At 39.9% G+C, this 18,862-nt stretch overlaps 1 protein-coding gene across 1 annotated transcript in view; it reads right to left on the bottom strand.

The window, feature by feature from the left end:
* Window positions 1-12,473: 12,473 nt before the first annotated feature.
* LOC126278289 (solute carrier family 22 member 16-like) overlaps window positions 12,474-18,862 on the bottom strand; it is a 224,849-nt gene continuing 218,460 nt past the window's right edge. Inside the window, exons 10-11 of the mRNA XM_049978299.1 lie at window positions 13,329-13,498; window positions 12,474-13,197 (exon numbers count right to left, since the gene is read on the bottom strand). Of these exons, the coding sequence (XP_049834256.1) occupies window positions 13,113-13,197; window positions 13,329-13,498 (255 nt within the window). The 3' untranslated portion in view covers window positions 12,474-13,112. The remainder of the gene's footprint in view (window positions 13,198-13,328; window positions 13,499-18,862) is intronic.

Genomic DNA, 18,862 nt, shown 5'->3' with positions numbered 1-18,862 from the left:
GGAACTATCACAGCACAGGCCTACATTGATGTTTTAAGCACCTTCTTGCTTCCTTGAAGAGCAATACGAGGATGGCGATTGCATCTTTCAACACGATCAATCACCTGTTCATAATGCACAGCCTGTGGCGGAGTGGTTACAATAACATTCCCGTAATGGACTGGCCTGCATAGAGTCCTGACCTGAATCCTATGGAACACCTTTGGGTTGTTTCGGAATGCTGACTTCGTGCCAGGCCTCACCAACTGACATCAATGCCTCTCCTCAGTGCAGCACTCCGAGAAGAATGAGCTGCCATTCCCCGATAATCCTTCCAGCACCTGATTGAACGTATGCCTGCGACAGTGGAAGCTGTCATCAAGGCTAATGGTGGGCCAAAACCATACTGAATTCCAGCATTACCGATGGAGGACACCACGAACTTGTAATTCATTTTCAGCCAGGTGTCTGGATACTTTTGATCGCACAGTGTAAGTTTTTTTGGGTCTCAACGTTTTCCAGCGTCATTATTAGCGACATTGTCCTACAGCTATCCATGTGCTTGTACGTTCTCGCCTAAATGATTACTTAGCGAACTAATTACTTAACTCTGTATTCCTAGTGTATGTGAATCTAATTTGTGAGATGTTTTTTCAATGGAGGTAGCCATCTGAGCCAACATGATCCGTAAGAGATGGAAGCTGCCACTAGTGCCCAACTGCAAAGCGTTACTTGCCGGTGTGGGAGATACAGCAACAGACGACGGGTCCGGCATCGCAGTTGTGGCGCCGCTGTTGACGACCTTTGCTGAGGCGGCTGCCGTCGCAGCGGTGGCTGTGATGTTGGAAGCGGGGGCGGCGGCGGCGGCGGCACTGGCTGTGGCGACCTAGTTTATGGCAGCAGCAGGTAGGGAAGCCTAACAGACACATCATTGTGGTCCAAAACCACTCGGAAGTGACGTCAAAATGACGTATACGCAAATGCGCTGCACACTTGTCGAGTATCGAGATCCCCATGTGTGTATCTTCTAAATTATGCTATTTACTCGAGACAACGTTTGCGCGTGTGCTGCTGCTATGTTCAGTTGCTCTTACTGTAGTACAAAGATGACGAACTCACAAACGGCGAATTTTGAAACATAGTTGCCATTAACTTCCTAAACAGCGATCATTAATTACAATATTCCACGTGTATATGTTACAGTAAAGGTAGCGTAACAATGCAGCACCTCACAACAAAACAAAGAAAAAACTGCATAATACATAGAAAAAACTCACTTAAAACTTGGAATCAGATCGCGGAAAGCGAAATATAAAATTTATTAAAATGAAATCTTAACTGGCAGCAGAAAAAAAGTTATTTTCTAGAGTTGCTAATGTCTCTAAAGGCGCATATTTTTGCCAGCCAATTCTGACATAAAATTATTATTACCTCCTCTAACGAATTACAATAGCCTGTAATCAGACCATCCTCCGAAACTCTGAAATCTTTCAGAGCGTCACGAAAGATGTTTTCATACACCTGAGACATTCTGCTCGATAGCGAAAACACAACCACTCAAGATACAAGGCCAGTATGACAGTGAAGAACAAAGCAGACGCTTTTGCCGCTAACTCGATTCGACCACAGATCTCGATCAGTCGACAAGTGTGCCGCGCGTTTGCGTATACGTCATTTTGACGTCACTTCCGAGTGTTTTGGACCACAATGATGAGTCTGTTAGGCTTCCCCATCGGGCAGTTGTGGCATCTGCAGTTGTGGTTATGGTACTGGCACTGGAACATGAGGTTGTCTTCATAGACCACGGCTAACACAGACAGCGCATGATGTCATTTCATCTAAGTCAGGTGACTCGGAGCACATTGCCAAGAATTTCACTACGTATTTAAATTGCATATTTATGATTTCTTTGTTACAGATCAAATACTGTGCTTCTTACTAGATGCAGAAGGAAAGATCTTCACATGTGCTCAGATTAGTCTTGTTTTCTATCCTACAGATTAGGTAAATCGCAGTTGTGTAAATTAATGACTTTAAAATACTTTCAGTGGTATTTCCATAAGTTGAAAGTTAGGATGGATGTTGGTCTCTGTATGTAAACTCGGTGAATGACTAAGATATGAAACAACATATCGTTAATAACTAGCTCACTACACCACAATAACCAACGTTTTGTAACATACTACGCTTCCTGTCTCGATATGTTTTCGGTTCTGTACTGGATTAAGCAAAAGTCAGAAAAAAGTACGTACTTATTTTGTGTAAATACCTGATATTTTGCACATAAACGAATTTCTTTTGTTTCAAAAGCTTTCTTAAGCATTTCACACATATTCTTGTGGAATCATTAGAAAGTTAATGCTACTTTCGAAATTGTTATTTTGTATTCCACTCCTGTGGAAGCGGCGAACAGCAAGAATACACAGTGGGAGAAAAAAAATGTACAAACGGTAATCGCTGCTTTATTATCAGGAATTTCGGAGAAACTAGGTTAACCACACTACTACATATGTAAGAGTAGAACTACAGTTCTTAGAATTGTCGATATCAGTGCTTGATTTCAGCTTTTAATGAGAGAAATTGTAACTGTTAGCTCCATTTCACACAGCGCGTAATGACAGGAACTTGGCTTCCTGTCCCGATTCGCGTGACTTAGAAGCTGGTTTTAAGTATTAACAAGGCAGTGGCAGGGTTCAGGCGCGGTCTATGATATATGTGGTCCATGGTTGTCTTCATTGTGCTTCCGCTGGTAATGCACCCTGGAAGATGAAGAGAGGTCGGCGCCATCGAGAGGAACGGTTGTGTTCTTGCCATTCACCGTACTATCCAGCGTCCACGCACCTCTTCTTAAAATAGGCTACAGTGTGGAGCAGTATAAGGAGGTTGTAATAAAGATACGAGGGGGTACCCAAAAGTAACGAGAATTTGCTGCGGTGGGGAGGGAGAGTGGGTGAACCCATTGTTCCACCAAGTGTCTGTTACGGTCATGCCACCTGAGTCAGCGTGCGAAGTTGTGTCGCTGTGAATGCGTCGGTTCACCCGTGAGTGTTTTTTAGTAAAACAACTTCTTTCATTCTGGCGCAAACGTGATGGTACATTGTCGAGAGCAACGTGCGGCTGTGAAATTTTGTTTCCTGTTGGGGAAGTAGGCCGCAGAAACTATTGTAATGCTTAAGACTGCTCATGGGGACGCTGCCCTGAGTAAAACCAGAGTCTACAAGTGGTTTTCACGTTTTAAAAATGGAGAAATGTCAATTTAATACCAACCCCGTTAGGACGCCCCTCATTGCCAAGAAGTGACGACAACGTCGACAAAATCAATGCTCTCGTTCGTGAAGACCATCGCCGAACCATTGACAAACTTTGTGAGATGTCTGGAATATTATGGAGTTTAATTCAGAGGATTTTATCCAAAGATTCGGACGTGAGAAGCATTGAAACTAAATTTTTCCCTTGCCTTCTCACAGACAAGCGAAGGGAGTGTCGACTTCAGGCATATTTTGAGCTTCAAAACTCAGCTCAGAGAGGATCCTGAATTTTTTTTCCAAGGTGATTACTGGTGATGGATAGTGGTGCCACGAATACGATCCTGAAACTAAGCAGCAATTAAGCCAGTGGAGGACAAGTGGCTCTCTTCATCCCAAAAAAGCTCGCCAAAAGAAGTCGGACATCAAGACAATGCTCATTTGTTTCTGCGATTGCAGAGGTGTTGTGCACATGGAGCTTACTCCCCTGGGTCAAACTGTCAACCTGGAGTTCTACTTGAAGGTTGTGAAAAGATTGAGGGAGAGTGTCTGGAAGAAAAGGGCAGATATTTGGCACACAGGCGACTGGTTTCTTCCATCATGACAGTGCACCTGCCCATAGCGCCCTCTCTGTAAAGCAGTTTTTGACCAAAAACGGCATGACACAGATTGTCCCCCCCGCCCCCACCCACCCTGCTCACCGGATCTAGCCCCCTGTCATTTCTTTTTGTTCCCCAGCTCAAAAAGAGGGACATGAAAGAAAGTGAATTAAAAACTGTTTTGAACAATGGAAGTATCATTTGGTGCAAAACTATTAAGAAATAAAGACGAATTTCCCGTTTGGATTGGGGGGTGGGGGTGGTCTTTAATGGATGACTGCGGACAACTGGTATTAATAAACTCTCCTGGAAGACGTAACGCTTCACCATAAACAAGTTCCACTGACGAGGATTCTATGTGTGGCATTTGTGTATTCTGCAGACCGGAGAGAACTGTTGGGAGAGTGGTCCTCAAGTTAGTGTCCTGACACAATAGTGCAGCTTTAAGACACGGCGCCATCGCTCAATCATGCCTTTACTCGCCAGACGATAGCTAGTGGTCTTACGGTGCACTTATCCGCAGAACTTTAAGAGCTGGACAAATAAGTCAGACTCAGACAGTCCACTGGAATCGGTAGTAATGTGCACCGGGCAACAAAGCCTAGATAACCACGCCGACACAAAAGCTGAGGCGGAAATAATGTTTGCTGACACCGCTTTCAGCCAGAGACTAAAACGATCAACAGTATTAAGCAAGTATTGTTGGCCTTTCAACGGAGGTAATGGACAGCAGCCGCCCACCGATAAACAGCAACAACCGACTTTTGTGACATTTCACAAGTTCCCAATCCAGGAGCGAATTATATACTTTCATTTTTGTGCTACGGTAGTTTAGTTTTTGAATTTCTGTATGATAATTTAATATTTAAACATACACAGTTCTTACGTTCTCTTCATCTACATCTACATCCATGCTCTGCGAGCCACTTGATGGTGTGTGGAGGAGGGTACCTTGAGTAAGTCTATCAGTTCTCCCTTCTATTCCAGTCTCATATTGTTCGTGGAAAGAAACATTGTCAATATGCCTCTGTGTGGGCTCTAATCTCTCTGATTTCATCCTCATGGTCTCTTTGCGAGATATACGTATGTTCTCAGAACTTCAACAAAAGCCCGTACCAAGCTACTGAGCACCTCTCATGCAGAGTCTTCCACTGGGGTTTATCTGTCATCTCCGTAAGGCTTTTGCACCTACTAAATGATCCTGTAACGAAGCGGCTTCTCTCCGTTGGATCTTCTCTCTCTTCTATCAACCCTATCTGGTACGGATCCCACATCGGTGAGTAGTATTCAAGCAGTGGGTGAACAAGTGTACTGTAACCTACTTCCTTTGTTGTTGGACTGCTTTTCCTTAGGATTCTTCCAATGAATCTCAGTCTGGCATCTGCTTTAGCGACGATTGATTTTATTTGGTCATTCCATTTTAAATCAGTCCTAATGCGTACTCCCAGATAATTTATGGAATTATCTGCTTCCAGTTGCTGACCTGCTATATTGTAGGTAAATGATAAAGGATCTTTCTTTCTATGTATTCGCAGCACATTATACCTGTCTACATTGAGAATCAATTGCCATTCCCTGCACCATGCGTCAATTCAATGCAGATCCTCCTGCATTTCAGTACAATGTCCATTGTAACAACCTCTCGATATACTACAGCATCATCTGCAAAAAGCTTCAGTGAACTTCCGATGTTATCTACAACGTCATTTACATATACTGTGAATAGCAATGGTCCTACGACTCTCCCCTGCAGCACACCTGAAAACTCTCGTATTTCGGAAGACTTCTCCCCATTGAGAATGACATGCTGCGTTCTGTTATCTAGGAACTCTTCAATCCAGTCACACAATTGGTCTGATAGGCCATATGCTCTTACTTTGTTCATCAAACGACTGTGGGGAACTGTATCGAACGCCTTGCGGAAGTCAAGAAACACAGCATCTACCTGGGAACCCATGTCTATGGCCTTCTGAGTCTCGTGGACGAATAGCGCGAGCTGGGTTTCACACGAGCGTCTTTTTCGAAACCCATACTGATTCCCACAGAGTAGATTTCTAGTCTCCAGAAAAGTCATTATACTCGAACATAATACGTTTTTGCTTCTGTCGGCTAGTAATCGATTTTGTGACACTTTACAAGTTCCTAACCAGGAGCGAATTACTTAGTCCCAATTGAGTGGTTTTTTAGTTCAGTTTTTGAATCTCTCCATACTAATCTAATTTATAAGACACAGTTCTTGTGTTTTGGTGAATGTCTACAGTAGAGTCTCATAGCATGTGTCGACAGTTGTTTGTATCGTAATTTTCTATGGTATTTAGTATGCAGTGTCCAGATGCGAGCTGAGTTGATGACACTTCGCTCTCAGCTCCAGTCTTGTTGGCGTGGGTTATACAGCTTGAGGGTACAGTGGCTGTACATGACTGTTGTGCGCCAGCCATGGGGATCCATTGGACTTCCAGCACGACCCACGAGTCCACCGCCGATCAGTTCACACTGGTGGGCAGCCCAGTTACTACACGTATTGAGGTTCACCCTCCACCCATGGTTGAGTGGAAGTGGGAGGTCATCTCAGGGCATGGCAGGCTGCGAAAGACTTCCCTGTTTACTCTGATAAATAGGTTCCAGGTGCAGTCTGTTGCTGACATTTTTCATCAGCCAGACGCAATCGCTTGCCCTGTTTCAGAGGAAAAGTCTCAGCCTGCGAGATCCAGGCAGTCATAGAGGGTGGGGTTGTTGGTAGTTGGAAGCTCCAGTGTTAGGCATGTTATGGGGCCCCTTCAGGACATGGCTGCCAAGGAGGGGAAGAAAGCCAGTGTGCACTCCATGTGCCTACTAGGTGGAGCCATTCCAAATGTGGAACAGGGCTTTCCGGAAGCCATGAAGAGTCACAAGGTGCAGTGAGGTGGTTTATGTTGGTACGAATAATGTGAGTCAGGTTGGATCAGAAGAGATTGCGTCTGAAGTGGTAAAGGGTGCTAGCCTTGCTTGCAAGATGAGAGCAGAGCTCACCATTTGCACGATAGTCAACAGGACCGATTGTGGACCTTTGATATAGAGCTGAATGGACGGTCTAAATTAGAGGCACAGACAGTTTTGTGAGTGTGTAGGCTTCAGATATCTCAACTTACGTCGTAGGATGGTGGAGTTTCAGGCTGCCCTGAATAGGAGTCCATTACATGCAGCTAGCGGTTACATGGATATTAGGAGCTTTGTGGTGTGGAATGTACAGTTTTTTAGGTTGGAGGGTGTAGTGTTCCATCTACACATAGCTAAGAAAATGAAGACCTAACCTGTTATGTTATGTGTTTCAGTTACGAATCGAGCCATATGTAGTAATCGTAACTCAACACTGGAACTAAAGTTTCGTCACACTACCATAAAACACTGAGTCAACCCTGTTCGTTGCAAATCTAGTGTGGTGTGGAAAAAAAAATCTTTCTCTGATTTCTACTAACAAAAGTTTGACCGTTTAGCCTAACATTTATCTCTGCATACATAGTTAAGTATGGTACAAATGCATGCACATACAGTTATGATGATGTGGCAGTAGGACATTTACTTCTAAGTGAACACACTGTGCTCAGTCTGATACTTGCTATTATGTTTACTCGCACTTACGTGTATTGCTCCAATTAAGTGTACGCAGCTCTGCAGTCATTGGCTGTTGCATTCAGCTTAATGGCGGATGCCACAATTCGAACAAATACAATGCCTAAATAATTGCACATTAAATTCACTCACAGAAATTATGGTACTCATGATTCACACTCACCAAAAGATACTTAAAATAATGGGCAGTGGCAGCAGTTCTAAAATTATGAATGAAAGAAACAGGTATAAGACTGGTAACAACTTCACTAACAGGGGTCAACAATGTCTACTTTAATAACAAAATTTCGCGAATATGACATTCATTTTAAAGAAGAAGCAAATTAACAATTAGTTTCTTTGAACAAGTTCCAAATAGAAAGTTTACAGTTTTAATAGTTGTCTTAGTCTTTGATGAGAGCTAAAGCAGCTAACCTTATGTGTTACGATGCACGCAGTGAGGTGTAATTTCGTCAGCAGTTTATCGTTGCAGACAGCATGTTAAAATCAGCTCCATTGTGTGTAGATGCTGCAGATGAGTTATCTCATGTGGAATTTTACCTTCCACTCATTGATGACTTCATCAGTGGCGTGTTATAGGCCACTGGATGATTGAACAATGTTACAAATGTTGCCAACATTCAGCTTTGCATGAGTGGTTTATTACATCTCTCATGCACACCGCTGAATTAACACAGTTCAGAAGAGGATTTTAAAGTTATTTCGATTGTAGAATTACAGTCTGTTTGTTTACCCTGCGAATAACGTGACCGCGAACTCGCCACTTTTGGCGGTAACATGCACGCCCCTAATAAACAGTTTCTATATGCCTATACTGACACGGTAATCAGTGATGTCGCGAATATACATTTAAATGATAAAGTATTTAAATTGCACCCAGCACAGTCACAGCGAACAGTTCTTTCCAGAACACCGTAACTACAATGTCGTCTGTTCATAGCTGTATTGTCGTAGTTCAGCGACACAGTTCGTTTGGCGATTTTACGCAGTAAAACATCTCTGTCCACTTTAAATGCCTTTACATTCCATTACAGGAAGGAACAGAAATGTATCTCATCATTAATCAGTCTTGTTCGTGCATGTTGTTTCACGACACGACGTAGTCAGCACACTTTTAACCTCCTTCTGCATCATCAGTACAAACATGAGTGCAGCACATGCTCTGCTCAACTCTTCAATCCTCACAATCGATATTCTGATTGCAGTCGCTCTTCTTGTACAATATCTTATTATATGTTTAACTTTACAAAGTCATTCCAACCAAATTTAATGCAATAACTGATAAACAAAGAATCAAAATATCTTACATCTTCAATAGACAAGTGAACCTAATTATTAATGTCAAAAACGGAAGTAATATCATTTAGATATTATTATTTTCAACAAACAGTTGCTCATTACTTTATAGAATAAAATAAACACTACGGTATGCTATATCACCAGAAACTCATGTACCACTACTAAAAAAGAAAGGAATCAAGAAAGAAAACAGAAAAAAACCCTCTTATATAGGTCACGGCTAGCAAAGGCTTCACAATGGTTGTGGAGAAAACAAAATGTGCTTCAGGCACAAAGAATCCGAATCAAACATGGCAAGAGTGTAGCTCTAGGAACCATTGGTGTAACAGTTGTACATTTTCATAGCTGTGTTGGAAAAGTACCAGAGCTCCAAGCGCTAATAGAGTGCACTGATCCTCAAATTCTTTTTTCTGCATGCTGTTTGAGAGTGGAACAATAGTGAATTACTTTGAAGGTGGATTGATGAGCTTTCTGCTAGGTACTAAAGTGTGATTTGTAGAGTATCCATGTAGATCTAGATAGTCCTACGATGTCTACATGCATGGGTGCAAAACATAAAGTTGTGTGGGAGAAATCACAGAGTGGCACATGCACATGGCCAGACATTTTGCAATGTTGACATTGTAAACATGTATGTATCTACCCATGGCAGTCTTTCTCCATCCCAGTCCAGACAAAACACTTTGATGCTGGGTGAAATTCTGGACAAATTACAGGGTGAGACAATTTGTGTAGGCTGTTGAAGGCTTGTCTGTGAAATTCTACTGCTAGAAAAAGACAAAATCTTCTCTGTGAGACATCATAGTCCAGCTTGACACCTTCTTCAGGAACGCTGATGAGCTGAAACTGTAATGCAGATGGTGCATTGTTTAGAAAACTTTGGAGTTCCTGGTCCCCTTGTTATGTGTGGTTGACTTAGTGAAATCGATAGGACTTTACACAGCACTGGCCCGCATTATTGGACAAAATGCTCGTCATGGCTCCAGTGTCAAGTATGATAGTGGTAGGTGTGCCTTCTATTGTACAATTGACAGCTGCTTGAAATAATTCCTTACTCTGCTCCTTGCACATATCCAGAGAATTGCAAGAGCTCATCTCTTATGTTGCCACCCTCATTGTACCTTAACATATGTAAAGATTCACTACTGTTGTTACCCCCACTCCATTCTGCAACCTGCGTTATTTGCCCATATGTGATCACAGTTAGTTTGAAGGACCATTAAAACTGGAGGAGGGTGCGTGGTGCGGGGGGCTCTTCTGCCACCTCAATTACTCTTACTGTGTGTTTTTGAGGTTGCTAATTTTGTGTGTCACTGGGGTTATGTACATGTGAATCCCTGGATCAACATTGCTTGTATTTACTGACATAATTCCCCAAATTGATTTGCATATTGATTTTGGATGGGTTTCCATGGTAAATGGTGTGATTTGAATTATAACCTGGATTAAAATGACCTTGTCATGTTGTCGCCCCCTGTTACAGGGCAGTGAACTGTGACTACTTGGGGTCTAGTCTTGTGTTACTCATCATTGGCATGAAGCTGCACCTCAGCCGCAATAATCAACATTTCTATCCTGATTGAATGGATGCCAAAGAGAGCGGGTTCTCTCATACCGTTACTGCCACTGCCACTGTATTTTGAATTCTAATGTATTAAATCTATTGAGTCTAGTATAGAAATAAATAGTCTATATTAGTGTTGAATACCAACTTCTCCCTTATGTTTGTCACTCAGTTAGCTTTCAGTATTCTCAGTAAATCACTTGTGAAATGGCCTCATCCCAATATCCATTTTATTCAGGTAATGTATATGTAGTGTCTGTTGTTTCAGACACGTCTGATAGATCAGGCACCAGTTTCATCCTGTATCCTCTATGAATCAAGACACAATGGAATTAAACACAATAGCTGCCAGACAACATTTGTTTATATCAATGGGGCAAGCTGAAAATTTGTGCTGGACCTGGATAAGTGTGTGGTAAGGTTGAAAATTTGGTTCTGACAAGAGGCCTGCTAAGGTAGCCAGTGTGTTTGTAGTGACCACTGTGTCCGGATGTCATAGCAGTCAGCATGTCTGCCTAGTAAACAGGAGACCGGGTTTCAAATCCTAGACTGGCAAAAATTTTCATCTTGCCGCCTTGATGTATAACAGTCCCACTGTTAGCTGATGTTTTTAATCCCTTAGTGTCTTTATCCAGGTCACATTCAAAGTATATCCTCAAGCTGCTGTGCTTGTTGTTATATTGTTCAGAATTAAAATCCTCTTTTTGAAGACGTTCCTGAACATAATTTGACCAAAATTTTGCCAGGAAACCTCTTTTGAATTGCATGTATGTTTTGTAGTACTCGGTGGATTCTGTTGCCCAAAATGGTGTGACTGCTTGCATGTAGGCAGTAATAAACTGAATCTTGTATTGCTCTGTCCAAGTTTTAAGAAAGATAGGTTTAAAGCCTTTCATAAATACAACAGTGTGTAGTGATTTCTTCTCAGGAGAAAAGACCTGAACATGACTACACTGCAGCAAGATTTCCTCCAAAAGTATTGATGGCAAATAGGATATTGCCTCCATATTGCAAACTGAATGATTACAACTATTATGAGCTAAACTTCCTGTATCATGTCTGTACTCTCTGCGGTATTGACCTGTGGTGGTATCAGTCTCACCTCGCTGAGTAATTGCCATTAATATTACTTTTAACCATGGACAACTAACTGCATAAATCATTCATCTGAGCCACTGCATTTTCCCACTACTCAGGGAGGCACTTCATTAAAGTAGTTTGCATCTGACTTAATTCTTGACAAATGAAAGATCATAAAAAGATTTCTTGATTGTGGTACATTGTCTTGGGTAATCTAACCAACTGTCAAAATTTAACTTACAAAGAATCTGACAATAATTTCCCAGCAAAATTTGCCTTAAATCAGAGAAAACTGGAATAAAATGTGAATTTTTGAATGGTATTTGCTATAAGATACAAAGAATGGGAATGAAAGAAAGGGGGTGGGGGTCTGGAGAAGCTCTGATGTTAATGCAGATTCTGGCTGCTGGGGTACTTTTTAACCCCTTGTTCCCCAAGTACAATCAATCACACATTGCAGAATCTGAAGATGCCAGCCACAGTTAAACCTAATGCTGACATTTGCTCCAGGTAAATACAGCAAAAAGTGCAAAACAGATTTCTGCATATCCCTGAGCCATGCCCATAGTACTACATGATCCTTTGAGTCCACCCATCATCAGGCATATATACATAAGCAGGTCTAAAATCAAGTGTGGGCACTTGGCATCCAAGTCTTGCTGTGCCTGTTTGCTTCAGGTATTGCGTAGTAAGGTTGTTATCACTGTCTTCTACTATATGGCTCAGAACCTGCTGTATACTGTGCCATGAGGGATTCTGACATGCAACTGGTTTTTGAATGTGCCTTTCTTTTTACTCCACATGCACTAGCATTGCCTATAGTTGTGCCTGTATTTGGACTTTGACACAGTAATCACCACAAATACTTCATCAAGAGTACTTCAGCAATTACACTAGACAGTGCCAGAAACGTTCCTGTGCATGCATGTGACAACTATGACACAAGTGTTATTTTCCCCAGTACTATATAAGTACTTATAAATGACAGGATTTTGGGTTTGTGTGCAATAATTTACACAGGAAGATCTCTAAATCCATAATTTAGTACCATAAAATGATGCCGAGGTATTTGGTGTTATAAAAATCTACAATTTCCAATTGTAAAAGAAATATCATTTATTCATGTTTGAGGTCCTGACATCATTTCTGTGATACACTATTAATACATTATATTTACATAATATACACATTAGGTACTTGTTAAATTCTCTTGAGAAAATTCTTCAGCACAGACTACTCCTGCCATCCATTAAATTTTGTTAAATAATTAATACATATAATATGCTTTTTTAATCAGATAATCTTTGGTTACTGAGATGATTTTGAGCATGGTGACATTTGGTCCTACATTTTTGTCTATGGCATCCATGATGCATCTACAAGGTATTTGTACGAAAAAATATTATTGTTAGGTGAGTAGTTTCTCTTCAATACATACATTAAAATTTAATAACGAGTACTGTTTGTAATTATTTGCAGCTACCTCATAGCATGTTATATTTAACAGCTGTGATAATTTCAAACTTCCACTTCCTCTATAACAATGACACTTATAGCTACATAGTAAACTACACAGTAGAGCAAATATCTGCTTCCACTTGATGGCAAGTGATTAAAAAAATGTAGGGCTGTATGCATCACACAATCATGTTACATGATATAGTTTCATCTTTGTGAATACTGTGTTTGGCTAACCCATATCATACAACATGGAATCCTTTTCTGCAAAAGCACTCATTATCCTGGCTGAAGTGGAGTGTATGACAGGGAGGAGTCGTATTTGGTGTGACTTTCTGTTTTCTCTACCAGGAATAGTTGGCTCCTGTAAGACAGCAATGCAAAAATAGAATGTTACCTTAGCAGAAAATACAATAACAATGAAATACTGAAGATATTGGTATCTAAGAAAATATATTTTGCAATAGGTGAACAAAATTTCTCAAGAATACTCACAGGGGTGAGTCTATTATGGAAGATCTGCACTTCCTCCACAAGGGAGGAAATATGTTCTGCTTCACATCTATTGGACAACATATATATTCAGACAGCGATGGAGCACAAAGTGTTGCTACTGTTGCAATTATCCCTACTAAGAGGAATAGCATTTTAGTATCTCTTTGTTCCTGAAACAGAAATGAAGCCTTAAAAACAGTACTTTACTTTTCACTTAATCATGAACAATAAAAATGCTCTATGAAAACAAAACATACAGGATGTTACAGAATAACATCTTAAAAATTTGGGAGATTATAGAGGATGAAATTTTTAGTGTTTCGATATAAAGAACCTATATGCAGGAATGTAAAATAAAGTTTCCACAGCCACCACGGGCTGTCTAAAATCCATGCACGACCTATATGAGCAGTTTCCAGGTGAGACTTGCAGTGAACACTTGGGCTGGAATTCTTGAAAAACAACTTTTTGAACCACACATCTAACCAGATAATTTGAATGATGCATGGTATTTGAACTTCCTGGATAGTGACTTGTCTTAACTTCTGGAGTATGCTCCCTTGCAACTCGGCACTAGTTTGTGGTTTCAGGACAATTTTCTTCGGTGAACTGTGATCATCAGGCCACAGTATACATTACAGACAACTTCTGGCAGAAAATAGTTGGAAGGGGATGCCCATCCCCTTGGCCTGTGCCTTTTCCTGATCTCACCCCTTTTGACTTTCTTCTCTGGGGTTATGTTAAGTGCCTTGTATGCTCAACACCAGTAGGAACAGTATCTGATTATTCTGAGTGCATCTTTACAGCATTTGATACCATTGGAGCCAAGTGTGGAATCTTACAGATAATCAGACAAAACATGGTTTGTTGTTGCACTTACATACCTGCAACTTTTGGAAAAGGTTATCACTAAAACTCAAGCACGACCAGAAAAATCTAATGATTTTTGACATAGCCTGGCTTGATGAAAATAATACTGCTTCTGGGCTACAAACTACAATAATTAATGCTTTAAAAAGGACGCTTCAATGAAATCACATCTGCTTGTATTATAGGCCAACAATTTGATGAACATAACAATCAAGAAGAAATCCACATTAAACACAAGCAGGTGTGTGTAATGCCACAACCCTTTTTGGGACCTGGTATCCTCTTCCAGTCTAATCCTCACTCTCCCAAAGAGGGCACATGTGTAATATAAGTGATTTACAACAATTTAAACTGCCGCTTTGATTTTGTCTTTTCTGGTTATCTGGCTTCAAATACACTGAAGATTTTCTTTTGCAGCAAATCAGTAATTTGCACTAATTTCAGCTATAGTTTTGACATTGGTTACGTTGGGCCTCACCAATATGCAGAATGAAGGAAAAATGTTGGATTACAAGCTGATGTACCATCACACTTTGTACATTATAGAAACTTCAGGCACATGGTTGAAATAATTTTGCTATTGTGATTATGGAGTAATTAACAATTAAAGTTCTAATATTTCTAGTCATCAAGAGACAGCTATTTTTATGTATTCAAGCTAAAAACAAATTGTGTCCCTAATAGAAATATGACATGATAATTTTTCAGTTAGAATATAGCATATCATTTTTAATTGGTGTTAATTAATGGAATTGTAATTACGACTATGTAGAAATGTAAAATTTTACTTGTACAAAATTTAATTAATTGAATCTAGGCCTTTCATTCAGTAAAACTAATTGCTCTTTTCACCTGAGAATGATAGGGTGATTAACCTTTAAGTAAGTAAAATAATATATGAAAATCAATGAAATATATTGTTGCAATGATAAAACATGTCATTTATGGTCTTAATAGAAACAGATTCTTTCTAGTCTTTGTATGAAATTATTCACTTTTATTTTATGTGATTTGGGAAGATGTACATAAAAGTTTTAATTGTTAAATATGCAAATTTAATATGTACAATGTCAGTAACTGTTTAAAATCATGTATGCTGCGATGGGTAAGGCCAGTCCGAAGTCAATCTTACATGAGTCATGAGACAGTGTTAATTCAATTTTATGCATGTAATTCGCCAGTGAACATCTAGGGTGTGAAATAAAGCTCTTTGTGAACATGAATTCCTGGAGCTTATTACTACCATTGCATGATTCCTGAGTGTCAATGCGTTAACATCAAGATGAACCTACAGCAGCATTAAGAAGCAGTACCCTGTATTACACAAGAAACATAGTATTTACTTGGTGGAGCACATCTGAGATATGACACGGGATTATGATTTTCTTGTGTTAAGCAACGATACACATCCCAAACTTCACCACACGAATCATTTCTACCACGTTTATGACATCTGGTGAATATTGGTTTGGAGTATACACAACAGGAATTCCTTAATAAATTAAGTAGATATATGATAACCGCAAAGGGTGTTACACAACAAAACTCATTTAATGTAAAACAGACAAGAAATAATATAAGACACTCTGCAAATCACATGCTAGATTGACTTTAAAGTCATAGTTGTGGCCTTTTTAGCTTCCTGCAAAAAGTCTTCAGAAAATATTTTGTCAAAACAGGGATCAGAGTTCCTGGTGTTCAAAGATTCATTGGTCATGGATGGTCTCAGCAACATCTGGATTTGCAGCCAAAGTGTCATCTATCTGAAAAGCTGTGAACAGCCTCTGAAGCTTATTCGCTACCTCATCTGGAGTTTCCTTCTCTTCCTTGCATAACATGACAGGAAACATTTCCAAGAAAGAATGAATTAGTATCCCTTACTGAAGGTTATAAAGCACAGATAGTATTAGGAACAGAAAGGTAGTTGAGATGGGACATTAATGACAATGAAATCCTAAAATCAGATTGGAATATTTATCCTAAGGATAGGTTAGCCACCAATTGTAGTGATGTGTTTATTGCAGTAAAGAATTCAATAGTGTGGTTATCATGGGTTCCAATTGTGAATTAATCTGTGTGAGGTTAAGTATCAAAGATCAGTCAAAAATGGTAATCAGATGCTTTTACAGACCACCTGGGTCAGGAGCTCTACTGGTAGAGTGCAGCAGACAGAACTTGCAGAATATCATTAGTAATTTTCATGATCATGCCATTGAAATAGGGGGTGACTTAACTCCTCAGGTATAGATTTAGAGTGTCATGCTTTCAAAACTGGTGCCAGAGACAGGGATTCATGTGACATTTTTCTGGATGTCTTGTCCAAAAATTACTTTGAGCAGATAGTTAGAGAACCAAGTCACAAGCCTTAGACCGTCTGGCAACAAACAGACCTGAACATAAGGAATTGGTTAACGCAGAGGAAGATATCAGTGATCATAAGGCTGTGATAGTATCTATGACTATGCAATTCATAAAGAATGTTATGAATGGTAAGAAGATATTTTTGTTTAGCAGGAGTGGCAGGATACAAATTTCAGAGTATGTGAGTAATCAGCATCAAATATTCAGTGATGAGGATGAAGATGTGGAAAACAAATGGAAAAAATTAAAAGGTATTGTGCAAAGTGCCGTAGACAAATATGTTTTGAGTAAGGTCTGAAGGGATGGGAAAAACCCACCATAGTATAATAGCCATGTTAGAAAGCTGCTACATAAACAAAGAGAACATCACCTCACATTCAAGAGAAGTAAAAACCTAGCTGACAAAAGCTGAACGAAGTCAAAATCACCTTAAGGAGAGCAAAGAGAGAAGCGTTCAATGACTTTGAAAGTAAAACTTTGTCAACTGATCTGAGTAAAACCCCTAAGAGGTTTTGATCATTTGTAAAATCAGTAAGTGGCCAAAATCATCTATTCATTCACTCAGTGACCACACAGGCACTGAAACAGAAGGCGATAGAGAGAAGGCTGCAATATTGAATTCGGTCTTCCAAAATTGTATCACCACAGAAGATCGTAACATGGTCCCTCTTTTCAGTTGTCATATGAATGTCAAAATGGAAGATATTGAGATAATCATGGAATAGAAAAACAACTAAAATTACTTAGTAGTGGAAAGGTGTCAGGGCCAGATGAGATGCCTATAAGATTCTACAAAGATTATGCGAAAGAACTTGCTCCCTTGTAGCAGTATTTATAGATTGCTTGAGCAATGAAGGTTACCTAGTGACTGGTAGAAAGCACAGGTCATTCCCATTTTTAAGAAGGGCAGTAGGATAGAGGCACACAATTATAGACCTATGTCATTGATGTCAATCTATTGTAGAATTGTGGAACATGTTTTATGCTCAATAATTATGGCTTTCTTGGAGAAGAGAAATCTCCTCTATTAGCATGAATTCTGCAAACATAGATCCTGTGAAACTCAGCTCGCTCTGCTCCTCTGTGAGATCCACAGTGCTATAGACAATGGTGCTCAGGTTGATGCCGTGTTCCTTGACTTCAGGAAGCCATTTTACATCGTGTTACACTTCTGTTTAGTGAAAAAAGTATGAGCTTATTCAGTGTCAGAGAGGACTCAACATGTTGCTCTAACAGAACAAAATCGACAGATGTAAAGGTAATTTCCGAAGTTCCACAAGGAAGTGTGGTAGGACCGTTATTGGTTACAGTATGTACAAATGATCTAGTAGAAAGAATTGAATGCTCTCTAAGGCTGTTCACAGATGATATGATTGTATATAACAAAATTGCAATGCCAGAAGATATTAATGATTTGCAGAATGACCTCTAGAGAATTGAGAACGTTCCATGCTCTGGCAGTTGATCCTGAATGTAAATAAATGTAATCTATTGTGCATACATAAGAAAAGAAGTCCACTACTGTATAGCTACACTACTGATGACAAATTGCTGGTAACAGTGTCTACCATAAAATATCTAGGAGTAACTATACAGAGCGATCTTAAGTGGAGTGACCATATAAAACAATAAGTTTTGTCTGTCTGGGATCTCTACCAGATAAGACTGATTGAAGAGAAAGAGAGAGAGGGAGAGAGATAGACAGAGAGAGAGAGAGAGAGAGAGAGAGAGAGAGAGAGAGAGAGAGAGAGAGAGAGAGAGAGAGAGAGAGGGAGAGAGAGAGAGAGAGAAGATACAACACTGGCACACTTTGTCACGGGATCGTTTATACAGCATGAGAGCATTATAGAGATGCTCAACAAACTCCATTGGCAGATGTTACAAGTGCAACATGGAGAGATTTACTATCGAAATTTTGAGAGAGTAGTACAGAGACTTACCAACAATCATTCTTTCCATGCATTATTCATGAGTGGAACAGGGTTGGAGGGCTCAGTTAGTGGTACAAAAGTACTCTCCGCCATACATCATTTGGTGGCTTGTCAAGTATGATATAGATATAGACATGAATGGAAGAAAACTGTGCATCATTCAACTTGAACATGCCTTAACACATCATCCTTGAATGGAAACTTGTTGAAGATGTTGTCACAGGCACTGACTAAAAGAAAAGAGATTTATTTGTATCATGGAGATCATGCACTATATTTGAAGTCTGACTGTTAATAACTAACTCATCATCACTTCTTTGATTTTGAATCAAGTTGTACCCAATTCAAGTAATGAGAAGATTTAGACAATTT

Source organism: Schistocerca gregaria, chromosome 6 (genome assembly GCF_023897955.1).
Source record: "Schistocerca gregaria isolate iqSchGreg1 chromosome 6, iqSchGreg1.2, whole genome shotgun sequence".
Classification (NCBI taxonomy): domain Eukaryota; kingdom Metazoa; phylum Arthropoda; class Insecta; order Orthoptera; family Acrididae; genus Schistocerca; species Schistocerca gregaria.
This window is presented reverse-complemented; position numbering and strand designations above follow the sequence as displayed.